The sequence below is a fragment of the Cydia pomonella genome, chromosome 7, assembly GCF_033807575.1.
Source record: "Cydia pomonella isolate Wapato2018A chromosome 7, ilCydPomo1, whole genome shotgun sequence".
Lineage (NCBI taxonomy): Eukaryota > Metazoa > Arthropoda > Insecta > Lepidoptera > Tortricidae > Cydia > Cydia pomonella.
Window position 1 is genome coordinate 19,418,289 of NC_084709.1, and position 22,456 is coordinate 19,440,744.

Below are 22,456 nucleotides of genomic sequence, written 5' to 3' on the forward strand. Positions count from 1 at the left end.
TTATTAGTTTTATTGAATAATTTATTGAATTGAAAAGTGAAATTAACATTTTTTGACATAGAATAGAAGGTAGAATATCACTTAGAAACATTACAGAGAAAACTTAATAGAATAATCTGAATAATGGAGAAATCGCCTACTTCACGAACGCTATTTTACGCACGAGTATCATTCTAAGCTCAACTCCTCAACGACCTCAACTGAACTGAAAGATTAAAATTTAACTTTTCTAGTCTTCCTTTCAGCAAAGTTTTTGATCACACTTTCAATATTGAGACATTTATTTAAAATAACATTGAAACGAAATAAGTTTCCTAAATAATAGTTATTGAGAAACCTTGTGCTTGCATCACCCATGCATAGAACCTGCATAGGTACCCGGATTTGGTAACAAAAAAAATGACGAAAAAAACACTGGAAGAAATTAACTTTTTTTTTTATAAAAAAAATAAAAAAATAAATTAAATTTTTTTTTTTTTTTATTTGACACCTCCGCAGCGCCGCCCCCGGCAAAGTGCCGCCCGGTGCGGACCGCACCCTCCGCCCCCCCCATGCTACGCCACTGTATACTTATCTTAGCTTGGCATGCTTAGCATGATTAACTGTTTCCTTAGTAATAAATAATACACACTTGCATATTATTATTTATTGATGTCAAGCTTGCAGCGGTATGCAGATTTAAAAAAATCTGATATTGATTTAATACTGATACGATGTTACTCAATGAATCGCGCTCATAATTAATAAATACGCGCGAGTGAGATGACAAAGAATAATATTATATTAATATCACATTAATAACAGATATTTATAATCTGTATGTTGCTCCTGGATGTCTGGGGCGATTGTTTATATGTGCGGTAGTGGATAATTTTGATATGCAATGTATATAATACATATAGGTATATACCTATAAACAAGGATGAAACTGATAGTACTGAAGGTGACGATTCCGTCAAAGAATAAGATGAAATTAGTGAACAGAATAACACTTTGAAAAAAATATTAAGAATCAATTTACCTCTGTGAGGTTCGCGCATTTAGAAACATTAAAGTAGACTGGTTTTTAATGCACTAAAACAAATATGACTCATATAAATATTTATATGATCGTAGCTAAAAATAAATAGATGTATGTCAATAAAGTTGAACTTTATTAAAACAAATTACCCAAACGGAATCGAATTCAAGTAAACATAAGTCTTATTGACTTAATAATAGAATAAATCAAAATTTTACTGGTATTATCCACCATTAAAAACAATTGCAGGCGTAGCAAAAGGAATTAACACCGTTTGTGATAAACGGTAACGATCTGACATTTAGTTAACAATGGCTTAACATCCTTCGAAATACCTAATCACGCTTTAAATTTATTTATTACTTTTAAGTACCGGTACCGAAACGTTAACTGCGTATTACACATTGCTTCGATATTAAAGCCATATAAGTGCGATTCCATGTGATCTCATCAAACATACTCGTATCGATAGGTATCAAATCATTATTAACCGGTCTTCACAATGAATTAGGATCCTCATGCCGTGCCGCTCCGGTATGCGAGTGACTTTCGCAGGAGTAGAAAAAAACTATAACCTTGAACATGGAAAGTCTAAGTTTCGTCTATTTATGTGAAAAAGGTGCAAAGGGGTACCAGTTATTTAGGGGAGTTAACATTTTTTAAGATGACGCAATATTTTGACGTCCATGGCATGGACCCGGATCCGATGTGAATGCCGCCTAATGGCCATACCACGAATATCCACAATAGCGTGAAGTATCTGCGTACAGGTTAGTCTGTGTGAGCGTATTAATAAATTACGTGATGTGAGGAATCGGCACAGTCTCGTGCGATTTCTTACGCAACAGGTCGCGGAGGCTGCCTCGTGGTCTCGGCATCTTCGCACCCTCTTTATACTACGTCGTACACGCGAGGTACGTATCTGTTTTAAATTTTGTCACTTCATTTTGTATCATTGAGAGCTTAAGTTTCGAGAGCGTCGAAATAGCATCCCTGAGTTAGTCTATAGAGCGTGATTTTTTTTTAATTTTTTCCTCTTTTTTAAAAAAAAAATTATAAGGTAATTTTTTAACCGACTAGCGAAAAAAGAGAGTACGTTACATTTTTATTTGTATGAATGGTACAAGTACTGATTTTTATTTGGCGTGCCCTGGAGTGAAAGGAAAACTTAAAACTTCGTTTTAAAACAACAAAGAATTACTTACATCCTAATCGTTAGTGTTGATTACGCTTTTTCATACCTCATGCTCTGAAAGTGGGTCGTTGTTGTTCTAAGAAACCTCCAGAGAATGATAACCTACATTCTGTTTGTTTGTCTTTATCTGTCATTCTAACTTATGTATTTGTAAGAAAGGAATAAAACATAATATAACTAAATGATACCCGTAAAGTTTTATGAATAAGGGTAAGAGAAGAACTTCACATAAAGTAACTTTTCCTACTCCTCTACTGTTATCTGTCATTTATGCATTCATTAACACGAATATAAGAACATCCATAAAAGATTTCAAGAAAAGTCTATATTGTCTATTCCTCATAAAAGCTCTTGTGCTTTTATACGCTATAACGTTACTGCGATTAATGGCTACCAACCTAACAAAACCAAAACGAATACGGTTTTAAACTAAGTGCATTGATGCCAACTTACAAAATATTCATTTGGTTGCATAGTAAAAATAATTACTTCATAAGTCAGAAACACGCATGTGACACCCGTAATATAGCAACACCCATAGACTACGAAGACCGCTTAGCGTTGCTTGTTAGTCTCCGTAGGCTACGGTGGCCAAAATTGAGAAAAAACAGTCCAAAAAATTAATTTAGCAAGTAGCAAGTACCAGGGCCTCATGAGTTACGAGGAGGTGTCGCCGACCGGCCGGCCGCGGCCCGGGGCGGGCCGGGCGTGTAACAAGGTATGCTCGCGCGTCTTGGCTATATACTTTTGCTGTAATTTGTTTACCTAAATTAAGATTTATTTTTGTTGACTCGTAGGAAAAATATTGTATGCAACGTTGTATAAGTAGGTCAAAAAATTCTCGTGGCGTATTCCTTTACAATGTTCGCCTACGCCTTCGGCTCCGGCTCACATTGTAACTCACGCCACTCGCCTTTTTTGACCCTTCTTATACAACTGTTGCATAAAATACTATTTATACTAGGTTAATTATAGACATATAAACAAACGATATAAAACATTTTAATATTTATTTATAAACGGTTGGTTGGCTTGATCTATATATTTGCTCTTGTTTCGACAGAAATGGAATACATTATTATAATTTGACGAAAATATTTAGAATAACGATAAAGCTTAGTCAACACCATTTAGTATTTATAAATTAAACAAATGGGCTTATTTGCATAAAATTAGTCCAACAATAATATTTACCCATTATTATTTAATACTATCACGGGAAATTAAATATGTTTATACTTACTTGCTTGTATATATTAGCACAATCGGATTAGGACCAACCTCGAAATCTCTGGAATAGTCATGAAATTTGTTATGTATATAAATTAAACGTAGATTTAGAATAAAACGCGATTTTTTCCTGGATGGTACACATTTTCCAAGATGGCTGCGATTCCTCGAGGTCCCCAAATGTCAAATGGTGTGTGGGCATGAAAAAGGGGCCCTTAATTTATATACATACCAAATTTCATGACTGTTTTAGAGATTTCGAGGTTGCTCGTAATCCAATTGTACCTACCTATATTATGTTTATATTTACCAAGACAAAAAAATAGATAAAATAAACTTGTTGTCTTGTTTTGGCTTTAGGATTTTTTTATGCTGATGACAACAAAGTTCGTTACAAATGTTACAATTAAACTTTTCATTTCAACAGGTACAGTCAAGTGCAAAAATATGGGTGTACACATCTTACTCAAAAATATGTCCCATAGCATCTTATTCCAGTGTAATAAGAGCGTAGTACCATATTTATGGGTGATTCTTTCGATACATATTTTTTCACTTGACTGTTTTCGTAAAAACACACCTTTCCTTATATAGTTACTAAGCTATTTAAATATATATATATATATATATATATATATATATATATATATATATTTCCCATCATCAGTTCTTGACTTGTTGATCTTTCAAACAAAATATCTTCTTTTCTTGAGGGATATGACAACTGTGAACACTCTTTACTAACGATATCCAAGTTACTCGATCTTGCTAGCCTCGACTATAACCGCAAAAATTTAAGTTCACAAATTGCGTGTCACTCTAATTATGCCTTCATTGGAGTAAACGAGAAAGATCACCGCAATTTGCGAATTTCGGTTTTCGCGGGAGGCCCTCTATACTCAGTCTGTACTCTGTACTGTACTCTGAAGTCAGTCAGGTACTGTCCGTCGAACGCATATTACGCGCCATACATCCATTACGCATGCTTTCTTGCCATGCGTCCAGTTATCATAAACTTCTTCAGACTCACCACAAGGACCAAAAAATATACTTACAGTACAATCCCGTTAATCCGAAACTAACGTTGACACAAGAGTGCCGGATTAGTGGAGAATTTGGATTACTGAAAATTAGAGCAAATCTGCATACATTTATGCAAATCTGCCGATATTGTGTGTGTGTGATATGTCGTGTAAATGTACTGTACTAATAAAAGGATATTCTACTTGGTAATTTTTATCTGGTTTTTACCCTTAAGGGCCCACTGATTACAAATTCGCCGGGTGATATCGGCCTGTCAGTTATTCGCGATTGTCAGCATTTGCAAATAACTAACAGGCCGATATCGTCCAGCGAACTGGTAATCATTGGGCCCCTTTAACGACTTTTTTGGTTAAAAAAATCGTGATTATAATATTAATTAAACATATGTGTTCTATTGACGATAAAAGCAGTTTGCAGTCATAAAAATAATATATGCTGTTTAGCTATAAAACCTTAATTAAATTCATTCATATGTATGTTTTATATTTATTTACATAATGCTAAAATATAGGAAGAATGAAGTAAGATATCTATAATATTAAAAAAAATGTCTACCGATTTCGTTGGGAATGTTTGCGTGACTTGAAACGTGTAAGTCTTAAATTGATTAAAACCGGAATAGCAGGTGCTATATGTTGGTGGTTAGTAACTAATAATAATAACCACATTGACACAGCTCCTAACGAGCCACCTTCGGGTTTTTGTAACCTTTTAATATCATAAATATTATAATTCACCATTCAAATTATCGTCAGCCTCGCCATGGAGAGATTTATTTTCTTTTAACAAAATATAGGCGATAAAATTGTAACTTATGATTGTTACTGTTAAAGGTGAATGAACTCTATTATTACCTAGTACCTACCTAGGTGATATGTCGAAATTTATTTTTATTAGTAAGAAATGTTATGTAAAGTCAATATAATATTATATTGCTACTAACTCCACTATGTCATAAATAAAATTAATATAAATTTATTGTTTTTGTTAATGTACACCAATTGCTAACTTTCAATTCGTTGATACACCGTTTTTGTAACTATTTATAACAGTCATATTTCTATTGGTACTCTATTAACTCCGCTTAAGAGTTGTGAAGTAAGCCTTACCTAATTAAAGCAATTCACACTACTGCGTTATAACTAAAATAAAACCAAGGGTACCTAATAATTGGTAATGCGGAACCTTCATATTTATTAAATAAGTAAAACGAAACGTTAGTCGATTAGTTAAGTATTATAGATTACCTCATATGAACGCCTAATAAGTGTGACTTACCATAAACATAGTAACTAAGATTACTAACTGCTTTGGCTCAGCGATCCAAAAAGAATCTTGGCCTCCGAAACGAGAGAACGCCACCTGTCCCGATCCAGCGCGGTTTCCTGCCATGAATTGGTATTCAACCGACGCAGATCCGCCTCCACGACATCACACCAGCGGTACCTGGGGCGCCCGATCGGAACAATGGCCAACACTACTTACTTACTTTACTACTCATTTTACTAAGATTACATTTGAATAAATATTTAATACAACTTATTGATTTTCAATCATTACAAGACTGTTATCTCGTTGATAAATCATCGTTGAAATGCTATTATAATATTTTCCAAGGCCTTAAATATGTAAAAAATTTAAATTACGCTGACGTATTAAAGCAAGTAACGTTAAATCACGCAATTTTGTTTAGATTTGTATATAAAAACGATGTATTATTTGCAAAACTTATTTAACACCTGCCTTGAACCTCGTTGTAACAAAGTAACTGTAAGTGTTTATTACAAGAACACTTAAACCGAACTCGTAATTAACAAGTTTTGCTATGTCGAAGGCCGAGGCTTGACAATTTTTTTCCGAAGATCAAACTAAATAACTGACTGCAATCATAATTTTGTCCTTATTGCTCAAATTTTTTTTATATAAATAAGTAATGAGTACTTACTGAATAAAACGATCCTTTCTCCAAACAAAGTTGATGCAATTTAGAAGAAGACAGTTTCAGCAATTGTACTTGAAATGTACTTAGACTAGATAGAAGAAGTTAAGTTCATGCTGACTGACTTTTAACCTCTAAATGGAACAGAATCGCTATTGTTTCATTTCGTTCGATTTTAAAACAAACGAAATTAAATTCAGTTTTCAAATAAAAATAGCATTTATACTTTGACTGCCAATTTTGGTACAGTCAAGTGTAAAAATATGGGCGCATATGACTTACTCAAAAATATGTCGCATTGCTCTTAATTCGTCGGGATAAGAGCAATGGGATATATTTTTGAGTAAGATGTATGCACCCATATTTTTACACTTGACTGTACAAGTATGGTGGGCCGCTCGAGGTTAAAACACTTAAAACTGTTAATATTCGTAAGTAGTTTGTAAAATGAGTATTTTCTTCAAGATCAAATCTGCTTTAAGAGTCTTGTGAAGGCAGTTGGAATAGTAAAAAATGAGTAAATAATTTTTAACTCGGTTCGGTGCCAATCGCTTACGCATTCGGTCAATTTTATAAATCGACGTTTTAGCGAATCGTAACTGAACAAATATCCGGGTAGGTGTACACAACTTTGTAGATATGTCAATAAGCAGCCTTAAATTCTAAATTTATGCTTAAATTAATTTGAAGTACTTAAAGCAAAGTCAAACATTATGCACTAATATATATAAATATGTATTATGCATAAATCGGCTGTCTTGGCTCACATTTGTCATAAGCCGACTGTGACTTTTAGAGTTAGATTATAATTTATCAGTTTATATAAATAAACTGAAAAGTTCAATAGAACATCATAAATACGATTTATTACATCATTTATTTTACTACTTATTTATTGACTAAAAAATACATTGAATAAAAAAGTGTCGCAGATCCTCATCTAACGATGTCTATAATTTTTATGGATCAAGAGATTCAAGTGGCGTATATAGTTTTATTTACTCCCAGAAAAATATATGGGACCAAACAAGTACAGTGTATAACCTAACCTAATACTTAGTAATGGATGTGATTCACGTGTCGCTCCGATGTTTGACCGAGACAACGCTATGCGCGTATTATTTATAGACAACCCGCTCGCACATCGGAGCGAATTGCGATTCGCACCCAGTGTGATAACCGCCTGACTTTAATGAATAGACATGAATTTATTCATTATTTTAAATTTGAAGGAAACATTTTGAAAGTTGTCACTTACATGAATAAATAATACACTATTGTTTATTACGATGTCATGTCTGGGGTTATGCGAATTATAAATCGAATTTTGCTGTAACATGTTTAAAATCCATTTGCTTTGACTTTGACCAAGTATCAACTTGTACCTACAATCTATTAATATATAATTATCAATTATTGACATATTTGTAGTTATATTTTGTTGATATCAATATTTTTAATGGAAATATATATTTATGTTTTGTGTATTTATTATTAATATAAGGTCGACGGGGATAAATTCAATTATAGGGTTATTGTGTCTGTTTGAGTTATTTTTTAAAAAATAACAAGAGTTTCGTTCATCTAGCCTGAACTACTTAGAAATAAAACGTACGTGAAACTATGGAATTATTTCTCGAATAAAAACCCTCTATGTTACCTAACATTTTCGAGTTTTCAAAGTTTCAAGTATCCCTATTGCACTTATAAATTGTATTAATTCATTTTTTTACATGACTATATAGACATAAAAATAATTTAGCCTATTTCTGTTGTTTGATTGTAATATAATGAATGTAGGTACCTAGAGGTCTTTAAGATTTTCAAACAAAATGTTAGATTTGTTATAAAAATGTGATAAATAACTATCAAAGCTACTTACGAATAATCATGAATTAACATTAATGATTTTATTTTTCAGATGCTTCAATTAAGGAGGCTGTTTGTCCTGGCGACCATCGTGACCTGTTGTCTTGAGGCCCAGGGCGCCGACAAGTACACCGACGAGAACAGACCCTACGAGTTCGGGTTTAATATCGATGGGGAACAACACCGCCATGAGAAGAAAGGTAAGACATCAGTTAATATATGTACTATATCGTAATATATATACATACATTATTTTTTTATCAAGCAGAAGCGTCTGCGAACGATGCTAATTAATAAATGCTGCGACGACTATTAATTTAACTATAAATTAAAAATGGAAAATTCATTGTCTTGGGTGGGACTTGAAACCACGACAGCTATATCGGTATCCCAGTGCTCTGTCATCTTAGCTACCAAGACCTTACCCAATACAACGAATATTTTCACCATATATGAGCCTTAGGGAGGTAGCGACATCTACCGTAAGAGTGTTACTAAGACTAGTAAGAAAAACTATAAAACAGTAGCACTAATATTAATGGTAACACCCGCAATTGCTCTCCTACTTTATTTTTTGAAACATAAAGAAGATAATCAATGATAACTTCTCCTTACAAACATAATCCCCATTTACCTCTCTGGATATTGACAATATGGACAATATTTTTATCTACACACAGTCACACATACCATAAACTCTCTATGATGCCTTCAAAATCCGTAAATAATGGCCAACATTACGATAAACTGTTTTGTTACAACAAATTTCTTATCAGTGATGATGTTGTAATTGCTTCATAACTACATCAAAATCGATTTGGTTATGACTTCAAATTTGGACCATCTCTGAAAAAAAAAGCAATTCCATTTGACCTCTATTCTAGTATCAGTCGAGGTGCCTTTTTGTTCTCGCATGTTAGTTTGTATCGAATGATACGGAAATAGGCACCCGACTCTAGTTAGTCTCTGAATTTAAAAAAAAAACTACGAATGAGTGACATGCGTAAAAATGTTTTCATTTGCCGCCATTTGAGTACAGTTTATCTTTTAATTAGTTTTAAGTATAAAATGAATATGTTTTGTTGTTTTTAAAGTAACTATAGCAAAAGTTTCGTGTAAAATGAGCGATAAAAATATTTCGGTGACGCCACCACATATCCGCGAGTTCCGCCAAGAGAGCAATGATGCCCTGTAATTTGGGTTAGTGAATATATCATAGAAAGTTTATAATATGTGTGTAGATAAAATAGTGTATGTAACTGTATATAATTAGGCATTAAAACACTCGTGTATTTTAATGCCTTTTATTATGTAGCAGTCACATAAACTACTATTACACAATTTGATATATACGAGGGTTAGTCTGAAAGTTGTTAGATGCACCGGCTCTAATCATGCGATTTCAATATTATTTATACCATTGTGAGGGATAATATATATTCAAAAAAACTAATTATGGCCATGAAAAATATTTAAATTAATGCTAATAGTTTTTTACTACATATACATGTATAAGGGTTGACGAGGTTTTTCTTTATTAATTAGATAATTAAATTTATCCTTATAAAAGTTTAAAATAGGCAAGCGGTGTGATTGTTTTACTTAAATAATATATGATGGTGAACAAACTATTGGAAATGTTGGGTCTCATGAATTTAATAATCATACGTATTATTTCTACCAAAAGATGTTTTGTATGGAGTTAAAATTTACCTAGAAACCACTAAGCTTTTTCTATAATTGTTTTTACACCACCTTAATAAGGACTGAAAGTTCTGTACGGTAGTACCAAGTATTATTTATTCTGTGACCATAGTTAGCTACGAATATGCCCATTCAATTAACATTTTTCGATTGGGCAAAATGCGGTCGTCCACTTTCCTTTTCATTCGAACCATATTCATTCATGTATTTTTTATCACTGGGCCAACATATCGTATAGAATACAAATTCGTTACAATCAGTTACCTAATTATCATTGCCGAAGGCATTTTATTCAAAGGTTTCCAATTTAACACGGTGATCTTCAATATTTTAGCATTAAAATTACCTAATACTTACTAAGATAATAGTGACAATAACATTAAACTGTCCATCCAAATAAATAATTTAGATATAACTCCTGATTATGGAGTAGGCATTATATAAGCGATATAACCAGTTGAATATAAGGTTCAATTTTCATTAAATTTACAGACCATTCACCGGATGTGTAAAGAAAATTATATTATCATGAGACCAGTTGACGCCAAAACCGGTCGACAACCATAACATTACCATGATTATATCATTAATAATACTGTATTTTAGACATCAGCAAAACGTTTTGTCAAGCGTCCACAGTAAGACAATAAGCCCGTTTTATTATATAATTTTAATAAGGACAGTTTGGCCATATAAAGCAAGTAAAAAAACTTACCTTCAATATCATGTTAATTTATTGCATAAACTTAATACTTAGTACTGTTTACAACTCTATTTCACTGAACACTGTTTCATTGAGTGTGCAAAGTCCTCCGTTACAAGGCTCTGTCCGTTCGTCTGTCTGTCTGTCTGTCTGTTTGTCTGTCACATCACTCAATATCTCGAGAACCACTTAAGTTATCGATTTGAAATTTGGAATAGTTATGCACAACGCTAACCCAGACACAATTGAAAGTATTCTTTTCATTATAACTATGGCAAAATGCCCAATATGAAGAGGGGGGCAACTTTCAAAGTCTACTGACTAGGTCAAGTGGGTTATCATTTGAAAGACCTCTTGGAACATTCCAGAACATTTTTTTATTATTTATTCAAATTTTTTCTTTTTTATATTTATGAAGGAAAATGTAAGAAAAAAATACACCCCCCCCCCCCCTCTTATCTCCGAAGTTTACCGATGAAAAATTATGAAAAGTTTTACATAATATTAACATTACTATAAATTTTACAGAAATATAATCTGATCTCCATCGTGACTACTTTTTTTAATTCACAAAAAACATTTCCGCATTCAGTTTGCAATTTAACCACTTTATGTGTGTCTCTTACACTTGAAATTTCTATGTGATTACATTAAAGACACCTTTCAAATAAATGAACAATTTTTGAAATCGGTTCACATGACAGAAAATTATATGGCGCCGGGCAGAATTATACTTAGGATAGGTACTTCTGATCAAAAGTCTTTCGCCTTTATAATCACACGAGACAAAAGTTCAAAGTTTATACGGAACCCTCGGTGCGAGAGTAAAACGAACTCGCACGTGGACGGCAAATCACACGTGTGAAATTAAATAAGTAGACTTAGCGAACTACCTCACGAGAAAAAAACAAACAAACAGACAGTTCTTCACCCAAAAACGTCACTTTTGACACTGACAGATCGGTATCGTATCGCTGTGATATCTTAAAAGCCTTATTCGAATTGGGCCGACATTTAAAAAAAAAAACGTTTGAAAGGACTTCAAATATATTAAGACCAAGTATTAAGGAATATTTAAGGTGATATCTGTTTTGGTGATTGATGTTAATTCTTTTCGCCTTGTTGAATGTGTTACCGTTAATAAAATTACCTTTTGCTTGAAGCGACACATTTATTATTCATCTTAAGAGGTAAGGGGTCGGCCGCATCTCCATCTCCACACAAACGTAGTCCCCATTTTGCTCACTGGATATTGACACCATGGAAAACATTTTTACATGCCTTAGCAACCTTATATATTATATAACCTTAGCTATCCCTACGTTTGCCTTTTTTTTATTACTTTATTATTGTAAAAAACAGGACAAGTGCGAGTCGGACTCGCCCACCGAGTGTTCCGTACTTTTTAGTATTTGTTGTTATAGCGGCAACAGAAATACATCATCTGTGAAATTTTCAACTGTCTAGCTGTCACAGTTCATGAGATACAGCCTGGTGACAGTAGGAAGGACGGACGGCCAGCGGAGTCTTAGTAATAGGGTCCCGTTTTACCCTTTGGGTACAAAATCCTAAAAATTAGGAGCAATAAAGCCCTACAAATTTTTAAATACTCCTATAATAAAAATTAGAAAAAAAATCAAACGTAGAGGCGTAGCAGTGGTTGATACAACAAATTGTGTCAAAATATCTTCAATAATATTAATATCCAGAGAGGAAAATGAAGACTCCGCTTCTATGAAAAGGCGATTTCGCGCGGGTCCTCCACCTTCGTCTTAAAACGTAGGCTGGCATGAAGGCTGGTCTTCCTAACCTAGCTACCTAGCCAAGTCACTTAGTCAAATGTTCGAGTCCAGTCGTCGTGAACAAATATTGATTCACAAGTTATCGGTCTCAAGGCAATTCAAACAAACAATTCTGCGATAATCATATAATGCACGTTTGTTTACAGACGAGAATGGTATCATCATGGGCGAATTCGGTTTCATCACGGCCGACGGTGTTTACCATGTAACTGTCTACGCTACCGACGAAAATGGAAACTTCAAGATTCTATCCATGAAGAACATTCGAGTCAAACCATGTAAGTTGCACGATATTCAAGTACCCGTACCACGAGTCACTGACAGTGCCAATACATATACGTTAACGTCTACGTAATTGAGTTTCTATACATCTCGCTCCCACTAATACGCCAGTACGAGCGAGATGCATAGAGCGTAGGGATTGCAATCCGGTCCGGCGGATCCGGTAATCCGGCCGGATCCGGCACTTTTCAGGAGCTACCGGATCCGGTTAAAAATCACCGGATCCGGACCGGATCCGGTATAATAAAAAAACGCCTAAATACAGCACGCGCTGTGCGTTTCAGATGAAGAAAAGGCAACGGATACGAGATATGAAGTTGAACAGAACAAAAAACGAATGAAAAAGTTTAAATTTAGTAGGATAAAAATATATTTATTATGACGATGACTGGGAACAGAAGAGGATTTCTTCTTCTTTCATGTTGGTGGCACGATATGACGATTACATAAATACTGTAATAGAAGGAAAAATGAAAGGATGGAGATGCCATGGAAGGCATTTGTAATTTATGCTAAAGAGAAGGTTCATGTCGTGTCATAATGTTGTGATAGGAGATTAACCGACTACAGTTGGGCTCATCAATATGTGTGAATGAAGAATATATGATAATATTGATAATCTTTAGTTTTCTCCGATATATGTATATATATGATAAAATATAGATTCTTTTCTATTCAAATTTAAGAGAGAATCTTTTGTCTTTACAATTTCATCCAATCTTATGCAATTTCCTTCATCTCCTGGTACATGTTACTCTATGTCCAGCCAATTCTTTATTTGATCTATGTAACTTTCCCTTTCCGCGATGGTTTTCAATCCTACATTCTATTATTTTTCGCATGAGATCGTCGTGTCGTGTGTTGTTCCTTATAATTTGACCAATATACTTTTCCATAAATTAAAAAAAGTACAATTTTTTAAGTCATACAGTCTACTACTTTTTCAGAAAAATAAATTAGAGCAAGATAATACTAGAGCGCATTTAATATCATAATTGGTTAAAAGTAAAATATCTTCGTTAAAAGTAATAAATAATAGTAAGCGTAAGAGTTGAAAATAGAGTTCCGGTTACTCTGGTTATAATATTAGCGGAAAATCGTTGAGCATTAGACTTTTGTTTGCCGCGATATCTATTGTCGAGTAGCAGTCCTGAGAGTTCCGCTACTCGATGCTAAATAGATGTCGACTACGAAAATAATAAGCGTTTTGGTACCAAAACTGATGTATGGAGTGTGCAATCTATGTAATTCTTATTTCTCTATGCTAGAATGGATGTCAACGTTAGAGTTTGTGAGGAAAGAGAAGAGTCGTGGAATGTATGGAGCCCAATACATTCCACGACTCTTCTCTTTCCGAACAGACTCTCCAAAGAATTCAATCAAAGAACAGTTACTAAAACTTGTCCTTTCAAGGAGATCTAATTCCCACCCCACATCCCATCATCAGGCTTTGGAAACTAAGCAAATTTATAATTGTAAACGAAAATTTGAGCACTTTTGAATGGTTAAATATAATAAATTACCGATTTAAATTTTTTGTTTTTAAAGTGATATTGACATTGTGACACTTTTTACTACCAAGTTCTATTTTATTGTTAAGAAGTTATTTATTAACTGCAAATTATAGATTTAGGAATACGTATTACGCAAAAAACTACAAAAATATGTCATTTAATTAACTTTTATATCCCTATACCAAACCGGATCCGGTCCGGCCGGATCCGGCCGGACTACGGCCAAAATCCGGCCGGATCCAGCCGGATTGGAAACCAATCCGGTTTGCAATCCCTAATAGAGCGTCTATGCTAGCATTTATATCAGTGCCAAACTGGTGGCAGCTGCATTGTCATTTAATCATAAGCGCATACGCTAATAATTGATTATTAATGAGTTATGGACAAAAAAGTTTTGTATCGAAATTCCTTTGTCAATGTCAATATCTACCTACTATAGCTAGAGATATGTACAAAATATTTATTATGAGACCATCAGTAATAGTTTGTAATTTTTTTTCCAAGAAAATATATTATAATACTACAACTGTTATTTTCATAAAATTGCTTTTGAGCTTAAATCGCCAGAATTTCACGTAATACGTACATGTCAAAACGTAGATTTGAAGTAAAATTATTATTTAAAATCGATGGTTTTTTTTGTACGCGCTAATATGTCAAAATCCAAAAATTACAAATGGAATGTTAAAAAGCAATGAGTTATTACTCGTTAACATTAACCTCTTAACTACCAACACTAGTTTATGTTCGTAGCAAAATAAAATATAATCGGACTGAACCTAGGTTATATTCTGAACTGTACGCGTCGTCATGTATTAAATACTAGTCGGTGGCGGCTAAAAGGTGATAGAATCAAGTTATACGCAAATTGTTAATTATTTGGCCAAACTCTACATGATGAAGATGTTGCTAAGATGATTTGATTTGATAAACCTGATTATGTAAAGCAAGTTTAGGAGATTTTTTATTGATTGCCACGCCTTTTAACGTGGACATTACTCATATCCACGCAAAATCATCGTGCTTGTAGCCATTATAACCTAATGTTACTTAGAAGTGAATAAATTACCTGTGATAAAAAAACTGAACATGAGTACAAGTAATCACACTATAATAAATACATTTTCAGATCCAACGTCACCTGAAGTACCTTCTAGAAAAGGCAATTCTCTACCTTTCCCTCCATCGCAACAAGCGCCAATTACCCAGGGCCCCGCTCCCCAGCAACCGAAACCAAACCAGCCCTCTAAGTCCTGCTCGCACTGCAGCTTGCCTACAACCACAACGCCAGCACCAAAATTAACAGACGTAGCGGTAGTTTCTCGAGATCCTCTGCCATCTTCTGTCCTGGGTACAAACCCTGCCACCCCACCGAAATATCCTCTGGCAGCCGATGGCTATCAAAACATCCCACAAGGTCAACATAACCTTCCAGCTCAAGGAGGCTCTCCCAACTACCCTCATCAAGGAGCAGCAGGTGGACCTAACTTCCCGCAGCGTGGACAAGATTCCCAGACAAACTATCCTCAAGGGCCAGGCTCACCCCAACAGGGCCCTAATAGTTATAATTCGCAAGGGCAAGGCCCACAAGCTGGACCTAATAACCCGCAGCCAGAACAAAACTATCCTCAAGAAGGACAAAACTACCCACACCCAGGACAACCTGGTCAAAACTACCCACACCCAGGACAACCTGGACAAAACTACCCACAACCAGGACAACCTGGACAAAACTACCCACAACCAGGGCAACCTGGACAAAATTCGCCATCAGGCAACTTCCCTCAAACTCCGGAACAAAACCTTTTACCTCCATCTGGACAGAGAGAACCAAAGCAAATCGAGTCACGTTTTGGCGAAACGCCTGGAGCACAGAATAACCAAGTTGGCCCACAGGGCCCCAGAAAACCACAGCTCATTTCAGCCCAAATGCAAATCGTTGATAAAAACACAGATGTAAATTACAAAGCTCCTGGTGAAAAGGAAGGTCTGCCAAACGGATTGACAAAGGATGACATGACCACTCTTTTATACACTTTTAATTACACGGTCGGTTTTCACGGTCACCACGAGGAAGGCTACACTAACGGTGCAAAGAAAGGTTACTACTATGTGACCGGCAGGAACGGAGTAAGGACGAGGGTAGACTACGTGGCCGACGAAAATGGATTCCGCCCTAAGATAACCCAAGAGGTTCTCGACCTTCTATCGGAAGACGTTCCTAAACCAGAAACCGAAAAGGATGAAAAATATGGCCTTAAAGGTTACGAATTCAAATGGCTTTACTATCCAGTTGACTCAAAAACTCGGTAGAAACCTAGTTTTATATGTATTTATATTTAGTTGAAATACTAACTTACCATATTAGTATTATAATTAAGGGTACATTTTTAATTTTTTAAATATAATTAAGTAATAAAACATTAATATAGATTAGATAACTACTTAAATAGATAGGTAAGTTAATAACAACTGAATTAAACACTGCCAAGGGAACTGCCGTACAGAAGACAAATTTCTTTGATACATAGGAATTAAAGTACCCACCTACTAACCTATAGTATAATAATTTAGTGAAACATTGCATATATTATAATTCGTTAATAAGTTTTTCATAAAACATTTTTATCTTAATGTTGATGTATTTTTCACATTACAGTCTAACAACAAATCCTCTAACCTTACTCCTTATTCGCAAAATAGAGCGTTTTCACATTGTGAAAAGAAATCATTGGCAACCGTCTCACATCCAGAAAAATCTCTTTAAAAGAAGTTTAATTTGATTTCTGCTACGAGTTTTCAATGGGTTTTAATTGTTCTATGAATTTGTTATATTTATTTCATCACTGCTTTAAAAAATCTCGTACATCATACTCTTACTCAATGGCTGTGTGATTCCCACACGTATACCCTAATTCATAATTAAATTCCATCAAATCTACCAAGAAATGTCACTGTCACAATTATATCTGTCAACGTCAGTATAACGGACCAGATGTCACCAACCTTTTTGGAATAATAAAAAATATAATTATCTTATTGAAGGTGACGAACATAATAAAACCGTTTTTGTATGGAATACAGAAAGAAATTACGTCAAAATATGTGACCGAAACCGGCAAAACGTCCCACTTTGTCGCATGCCATAAGGACGCCTTGACAGGTTATTCGTATAAAGATAGAAGCAAATCCCGTCCTTATGGCAAGCGACAAAGTGGGACGTTTTACCGGTTTCGGTCACTCCATTTTCTATTTCTTTAATGAAACGCTGCCAATTACATACATTAAGGGTTTTTATTAAATGTGTCGCCTATACTTCAACTCTTACATGTTTGTTATGTATATAAGTAAATATTTATTCACTATACGTACAAAATTACATTCAAATGTATCGTCTTTAAACACTTATAATTTATACAGAACAAGCCTTGCTCAGTTGGGGACTAGAGTGTTTTTAAAACATGAGAGGTACGGTGACAGGTGTCATCTCCACACAATTTATAATCTTAAAATGCCAAATCTCGCAAAATTGAATTGAGATGACATCTGTTCTTTTCTGATTACCCTTTCTGTTTGAAAAATACTATAAGTAACAGACGTCAGATCCCGAATGAAGTGCGCCATAAATCTATCATGGTAACCATAAGGGCGTATTACACTATTATGTAGTTGTCGTTTTCGAATTTACGTTTAAAGGTAATAATACTAATACTACACACATCTTAAGACGATAATGACGATAATGTTATTGTATTAAAACGGAATACCAAATGTTGATTAGATCTGAAGTATTACCATTTCAAAACGAACATTTCTACCTCAAAATAGTTATAATTCAATATTATTTAATGAGACTGCTTTTTTAATAAGTCTGATTATTTAAACTAAGCATTTAAATGTTGTGTTTCAAATTACTTAGAAGTAAATTATTTACTTACGTGCATTCTTTCGCCAATAACATATTTACTATTTATGGAACGTTTCATTTTACTGGCAAGACAGTGGTAGATTTGATGGAATTTAATTATGAATAAGGGTATAGTTACCTACAACATTTTTATATTTGTCAGAACAAGATCGAGTTTTTTTCAAAGCAGTGACGATTTATTAATCACGAATATTGAAATTAACCATGCTACGCCGTGAAAAGGGAATTATACCTGACGCGGCCAATGATGATCCCTATGCTCATTTTTAGAGTTCCGTAGCCAAATGGCAAAAAAAACGGAACCCTTAAAGATTCGTCATGTCCGTCTGTCTGTCCGATTATTGTATGGAGTAAGTTGTCAATGTCAAATGTTTTTGGACTTTTTTGGTACTTAAACACTTTTTTTATTTACGATCCAAATTTAACAATTAGGTAATAAAATACGGTAAAAACCTATTTATACAATTATTCTTTAAATTATTTTTATCCAAAAGCAAATTCGAGAAACTGTCCTAGGGATCATCATTCGCCGCGTCAAATATAAATCAAGATAAAATTACACTTAGTCTGAAAGGTAGGCATATCACGTGCTTAGAATAGCTTTCAGCGCTCTATTCAAATTTAGAAATTCTTGATTTAATCATAAACTTTATTATACCTACACAAATACACACACATCAACCGTTAATCTTTATTTAGGTACATATTTAGTAATTTATTTAAGATTAAAAGATTTTTGTCTATATACTAGGTCTTAAGTGTAACGTGTAAATTAAAATATTAAATAACTTAATTGTAGAGAACCTACTCAACTAGTACTCATATCATATGCTGGTTTTTCGACAGCAATAACCGGCAATGCACTCGTTTGCGACTGAAAGCTGGATTTTAAGGCGATTCACAGACAGACGACTAACATCGCGATGAGCCACTGCGGGCAAGCCGCCCTTATTTATTCTACATATTTATGTATTTGCATACATTGTTTAATCTCGTAGCGGTATCAGTTGTCAGTGTGGTCTAATGGCATGGCTATTCGTAGATAACATAATTAGGGAACTCATTTTCTCATTTAAAGTCTGAACTGTTTGAACTGAAGTCTTTTCATAACAACTGTATAATGAATAATTATACAATCTCATTTAAGATATCAATTATCAGCCACGTTCTTTTGTTTAGATTTTAGATACAGTAACGGGTTTTGCGAGGTATAATAATTATGGTATGAATATTAATAATATCGGTGCCAGTAAAATTAAGATGAAAACGTGATATTTAGACGTTTATAAGTAACGATCAACGACAACAATACCCGTGACGAGGAAATTGACATTCGCATTCAGAATGCCTTGCGGTGCGGTGCAGCGCTGCACAAAGTCTTAGTGTCCAGGCTTCTCAGCAGAAAAGCTAAGATCCGTATTTATTAGACCGTAATACGACTCATCTTAACATACAGATGTGAAGCCTGGACACTAACTTTGAAGGAAGAGAGTAAGCAAAAACGCCGAAGTCGAACAGATAGTTGCTGAGCTAAATATTGCAGGTGACTGTACCATCTCGTAAATTGTCGTCTATTTTTACTAGAGATGCCACGAACAGTGGTTTTGGCCGAATACCGAATCGTCAAATATTCGGTTCATTTATTATGAAAACTGGTCGCCTGCAACGGACAAATGTTTGCTAAGATTAAATCTTTGTTGCTCATTCGTAGTTTATTTCGTTAGAGTCAAGCAAAGTCTAGCCTATGATATAAATCAAATCATTTGCAAGCAACAAAGTCTGCAAATATATTTTTTTTGAATACATAGAAAATGTTTACCAGCACGTCATATCAGAATAATTATTATCGTTTATTTGTTAAACTTACGTCGTTTGCTTTGTTTCACTATAATACATAAAGCCATGTGTTTGTCATAAGATAAATTTGTCGACGTACAAGTATATACAAGGTGGCCAAAAAATATGTGCATTCCCGTTGCCAGGGAGGTTTTGGGATTATACTGAGCAACTTATACTATGGGACCAACCCCAAAATCGCAATTTTTTTAAATATTTTAATCCTCCCTGGCAAAGGGAATGCACATATTTTTTGGCCACCTTGTATACAGATTTAACATTTATATAAATACATGGACTGCGGCAAATGTTTATTTTTTACATTAAAACAGGTTAGGTATGTAGTATATTAAAGGATAAAAAATATATTTTAAAAGCAACCAATCGTCAATCCAGTTTGTGATCAGAGATCGATACATGGTCTTCTGCATTCATGGCAGACGCGCGGAAGTGTAGTTAATTTTTTAAGTATTGTTTAAATAAGTATTGCTTAAGGCATTGTCAAAATCGCTACAACAGTACCATCTTCGAGAGCGCAATCTCATAAACCTATATATTACTTCGCAATCTACGATTTACTCGTAGCTTTTACCCCCCGGTACGGACGTCCCCGATAGCAGCAGCAGACCATTTTTAAAATGCGCGCCATTTTTAAAAATCTAACCTTTAATGACAAGACATTACGAGTCAAGGCACGCGTCTTCGTGAATGACACAATCTATAAAGTTTGTGCTATAAGTACCTATGTCTATGTTATAGCTTGTTTAATTGTTTACCATATACAAAAAACATACTTACAAAATAATTACAAATTTAAACTAATAGTATCCAATGGTTGTTATGGCTGTTAAATGTATGTGGGGCAGTCTGTCAGTGAATCCACTAACTGTCATTCGCTAACTATTTTTCATTATTACAAACTTTACTATATAGATGTTTAGTCTGGCAAATTAATTTATCGGTTGAAGAAGAACTGAACGAAACACGTAGGTAAGCAATCGTTTTTAGTACTGTAATGTAAGTGTTTACATGATGTGTCAAGCAGGGATAATTGCATACATCTCTTTCATCATATCAATGAGACAATTAATCTAATAGTAAAATTAGTTAATTATGCTGGGATTGAGAATAATTTGATTACGACTTGGATAGATATAGTACATTTAGCTATACTATGCCTAATTCGTCATATTTTTTATATTCAAACATGTGGATTTGATGTCGATATATACTTATACATGTGCTCACTCCAAAATCCTAGATTACTATAAAGAGGTTCAAAATTATGTCTTCGATATTAGACATAAGCCTCTTAAAATAATATGTTATTTCAATCAAAATAATCGTAACAGTTTTGAATGATTCACGGTTAGTTTCACTACCTACACTTAAATCGACCGGGATATAAACCGTAGGTAATTACCTTTTATATTGTATTGTATTGTTGTTGTCTTTTACCTTTTGTATTATGTTTTGGGAGCTCAATAAAAACAATATAAAAGGTAATCACGGTTTATATCCCGGTCGATTTAAGTGTAACAAAATAATTGTACTATGAAATCCATTTTAAAATAAAAAAAATAATACACGTATTAATTTGTTTATTGTTTATATTTTAATATAAAGAAAAAACTAATAATTATTTATTTATGTTGAATAACATTTAGATGTTGACAGTAATATTGATATATATTTTCTATCGATAAAATATTTTGCTGCATAGTATTCGTTCCCCAAGTTAGCACAAGTATAATCATAATTAAATTCTACTTAACACTAGTAGTACTATCACTACTAAGGAATATTGGTATTAATAGTCAAAAGCCGTGGATTGGCGGCTGACTGTCTCACATACATTTCATAGCCATAATAACCATTGGAAATTTATTTATAATTTATTGTGTATAAATAAGGTACTGAACAAAATAAATGCTAATAAGACTGAGTTACAGACTTGCCTATAGCACAAACGTATAATCTAAGGGGTCGTAAGATGTACAATCACCTACCGCGGGAAATTATAATAGCACAAGTGCTTCACTTTTTAAACCAAAAGTTTAAAAAATGGCTTCTTGAGCAGTCGTTCTACGACCACAAGGAGCTATTTAACTTAAAGTTAAACCTATATTTTAACATTTTATAATATTGTAGTTAGATACTGTAACCTTAACACATGTAATCAATAAATTATTATGATTATGTAATGGATTAGGTAATGGAGTTTGATTCTGATTTATCACTTTGTTTTGGTTTTGATCTTTCGTTGATTCGACTTACAGTACATCTCAAGGGAATCAATAACCGCAAGCGAGATATCCAATGACACAAGTCCAAACTCCAGTGTGTTTGCTCGCACCGCACCAATTCTATTAAAAATCGATTTTGAATG

At 34.0% G+C, this 22,456-nt stretch overlaps 1 protein-coding gene across 1 annotated transcript; it reads left to right on the forward strand.

Annotated features, from left to right (window-relative positions):
* Positions 1 to 1,811: 1,811 nt before the first annotated feature.
* LOC133520094 (protein lethal(3)malignant blood neoplasm 1) lies at positions 1,812 to 16,937 on the forward strand. The gene is made up of 4 exons (XM_061854397.1): positions 1,812 to 1,935; positions 8,351 to 8,498; positions 12,654 to 12,785; positions 15,433 to 16,937. Exons 2-4 carry the CDS (start codon positions 8,351 to 8,353, stop codon positions 16,614 to 16,616), a joined length of 1,464 nt encoding a protein of 487 aa, XP_061710381.1. The 5' UTR covers positions 1,812 to 1,935; the 3' UTR covers positions 16,617 to 16,937.
* Positions 16,938 to 22,456: the final 5,519 nt, after the last annotated feature.

What these genes read in the sequence shown, in the direction of transcription:
- LOC133520094 (XM_061854397.1), top strand. Translation starts at nt 8,351, where the DNA reads ATGCTTCAATTAAGGAGGCTGTTTGTCCTGGCGACCATCGTGACCTGT. An exon ending in ACACCGCCATGAGAAGAAAG is followed by an intron (nt 8,499 to 12,653) that starts GTAAGACATCAG and finishes GTTTGTTTACAG; the next exon opens with ACGAGAATGGTATCATCATG. An exon ending in GAACATTCGAGTCAAACCAT is followed by an intron (nt 12,786 to 15,432) that starts GTAAGTTGCACG and finishes ATACATTTTCAG; the next exon opens with ATCCAACGTCACCTGAAGTA.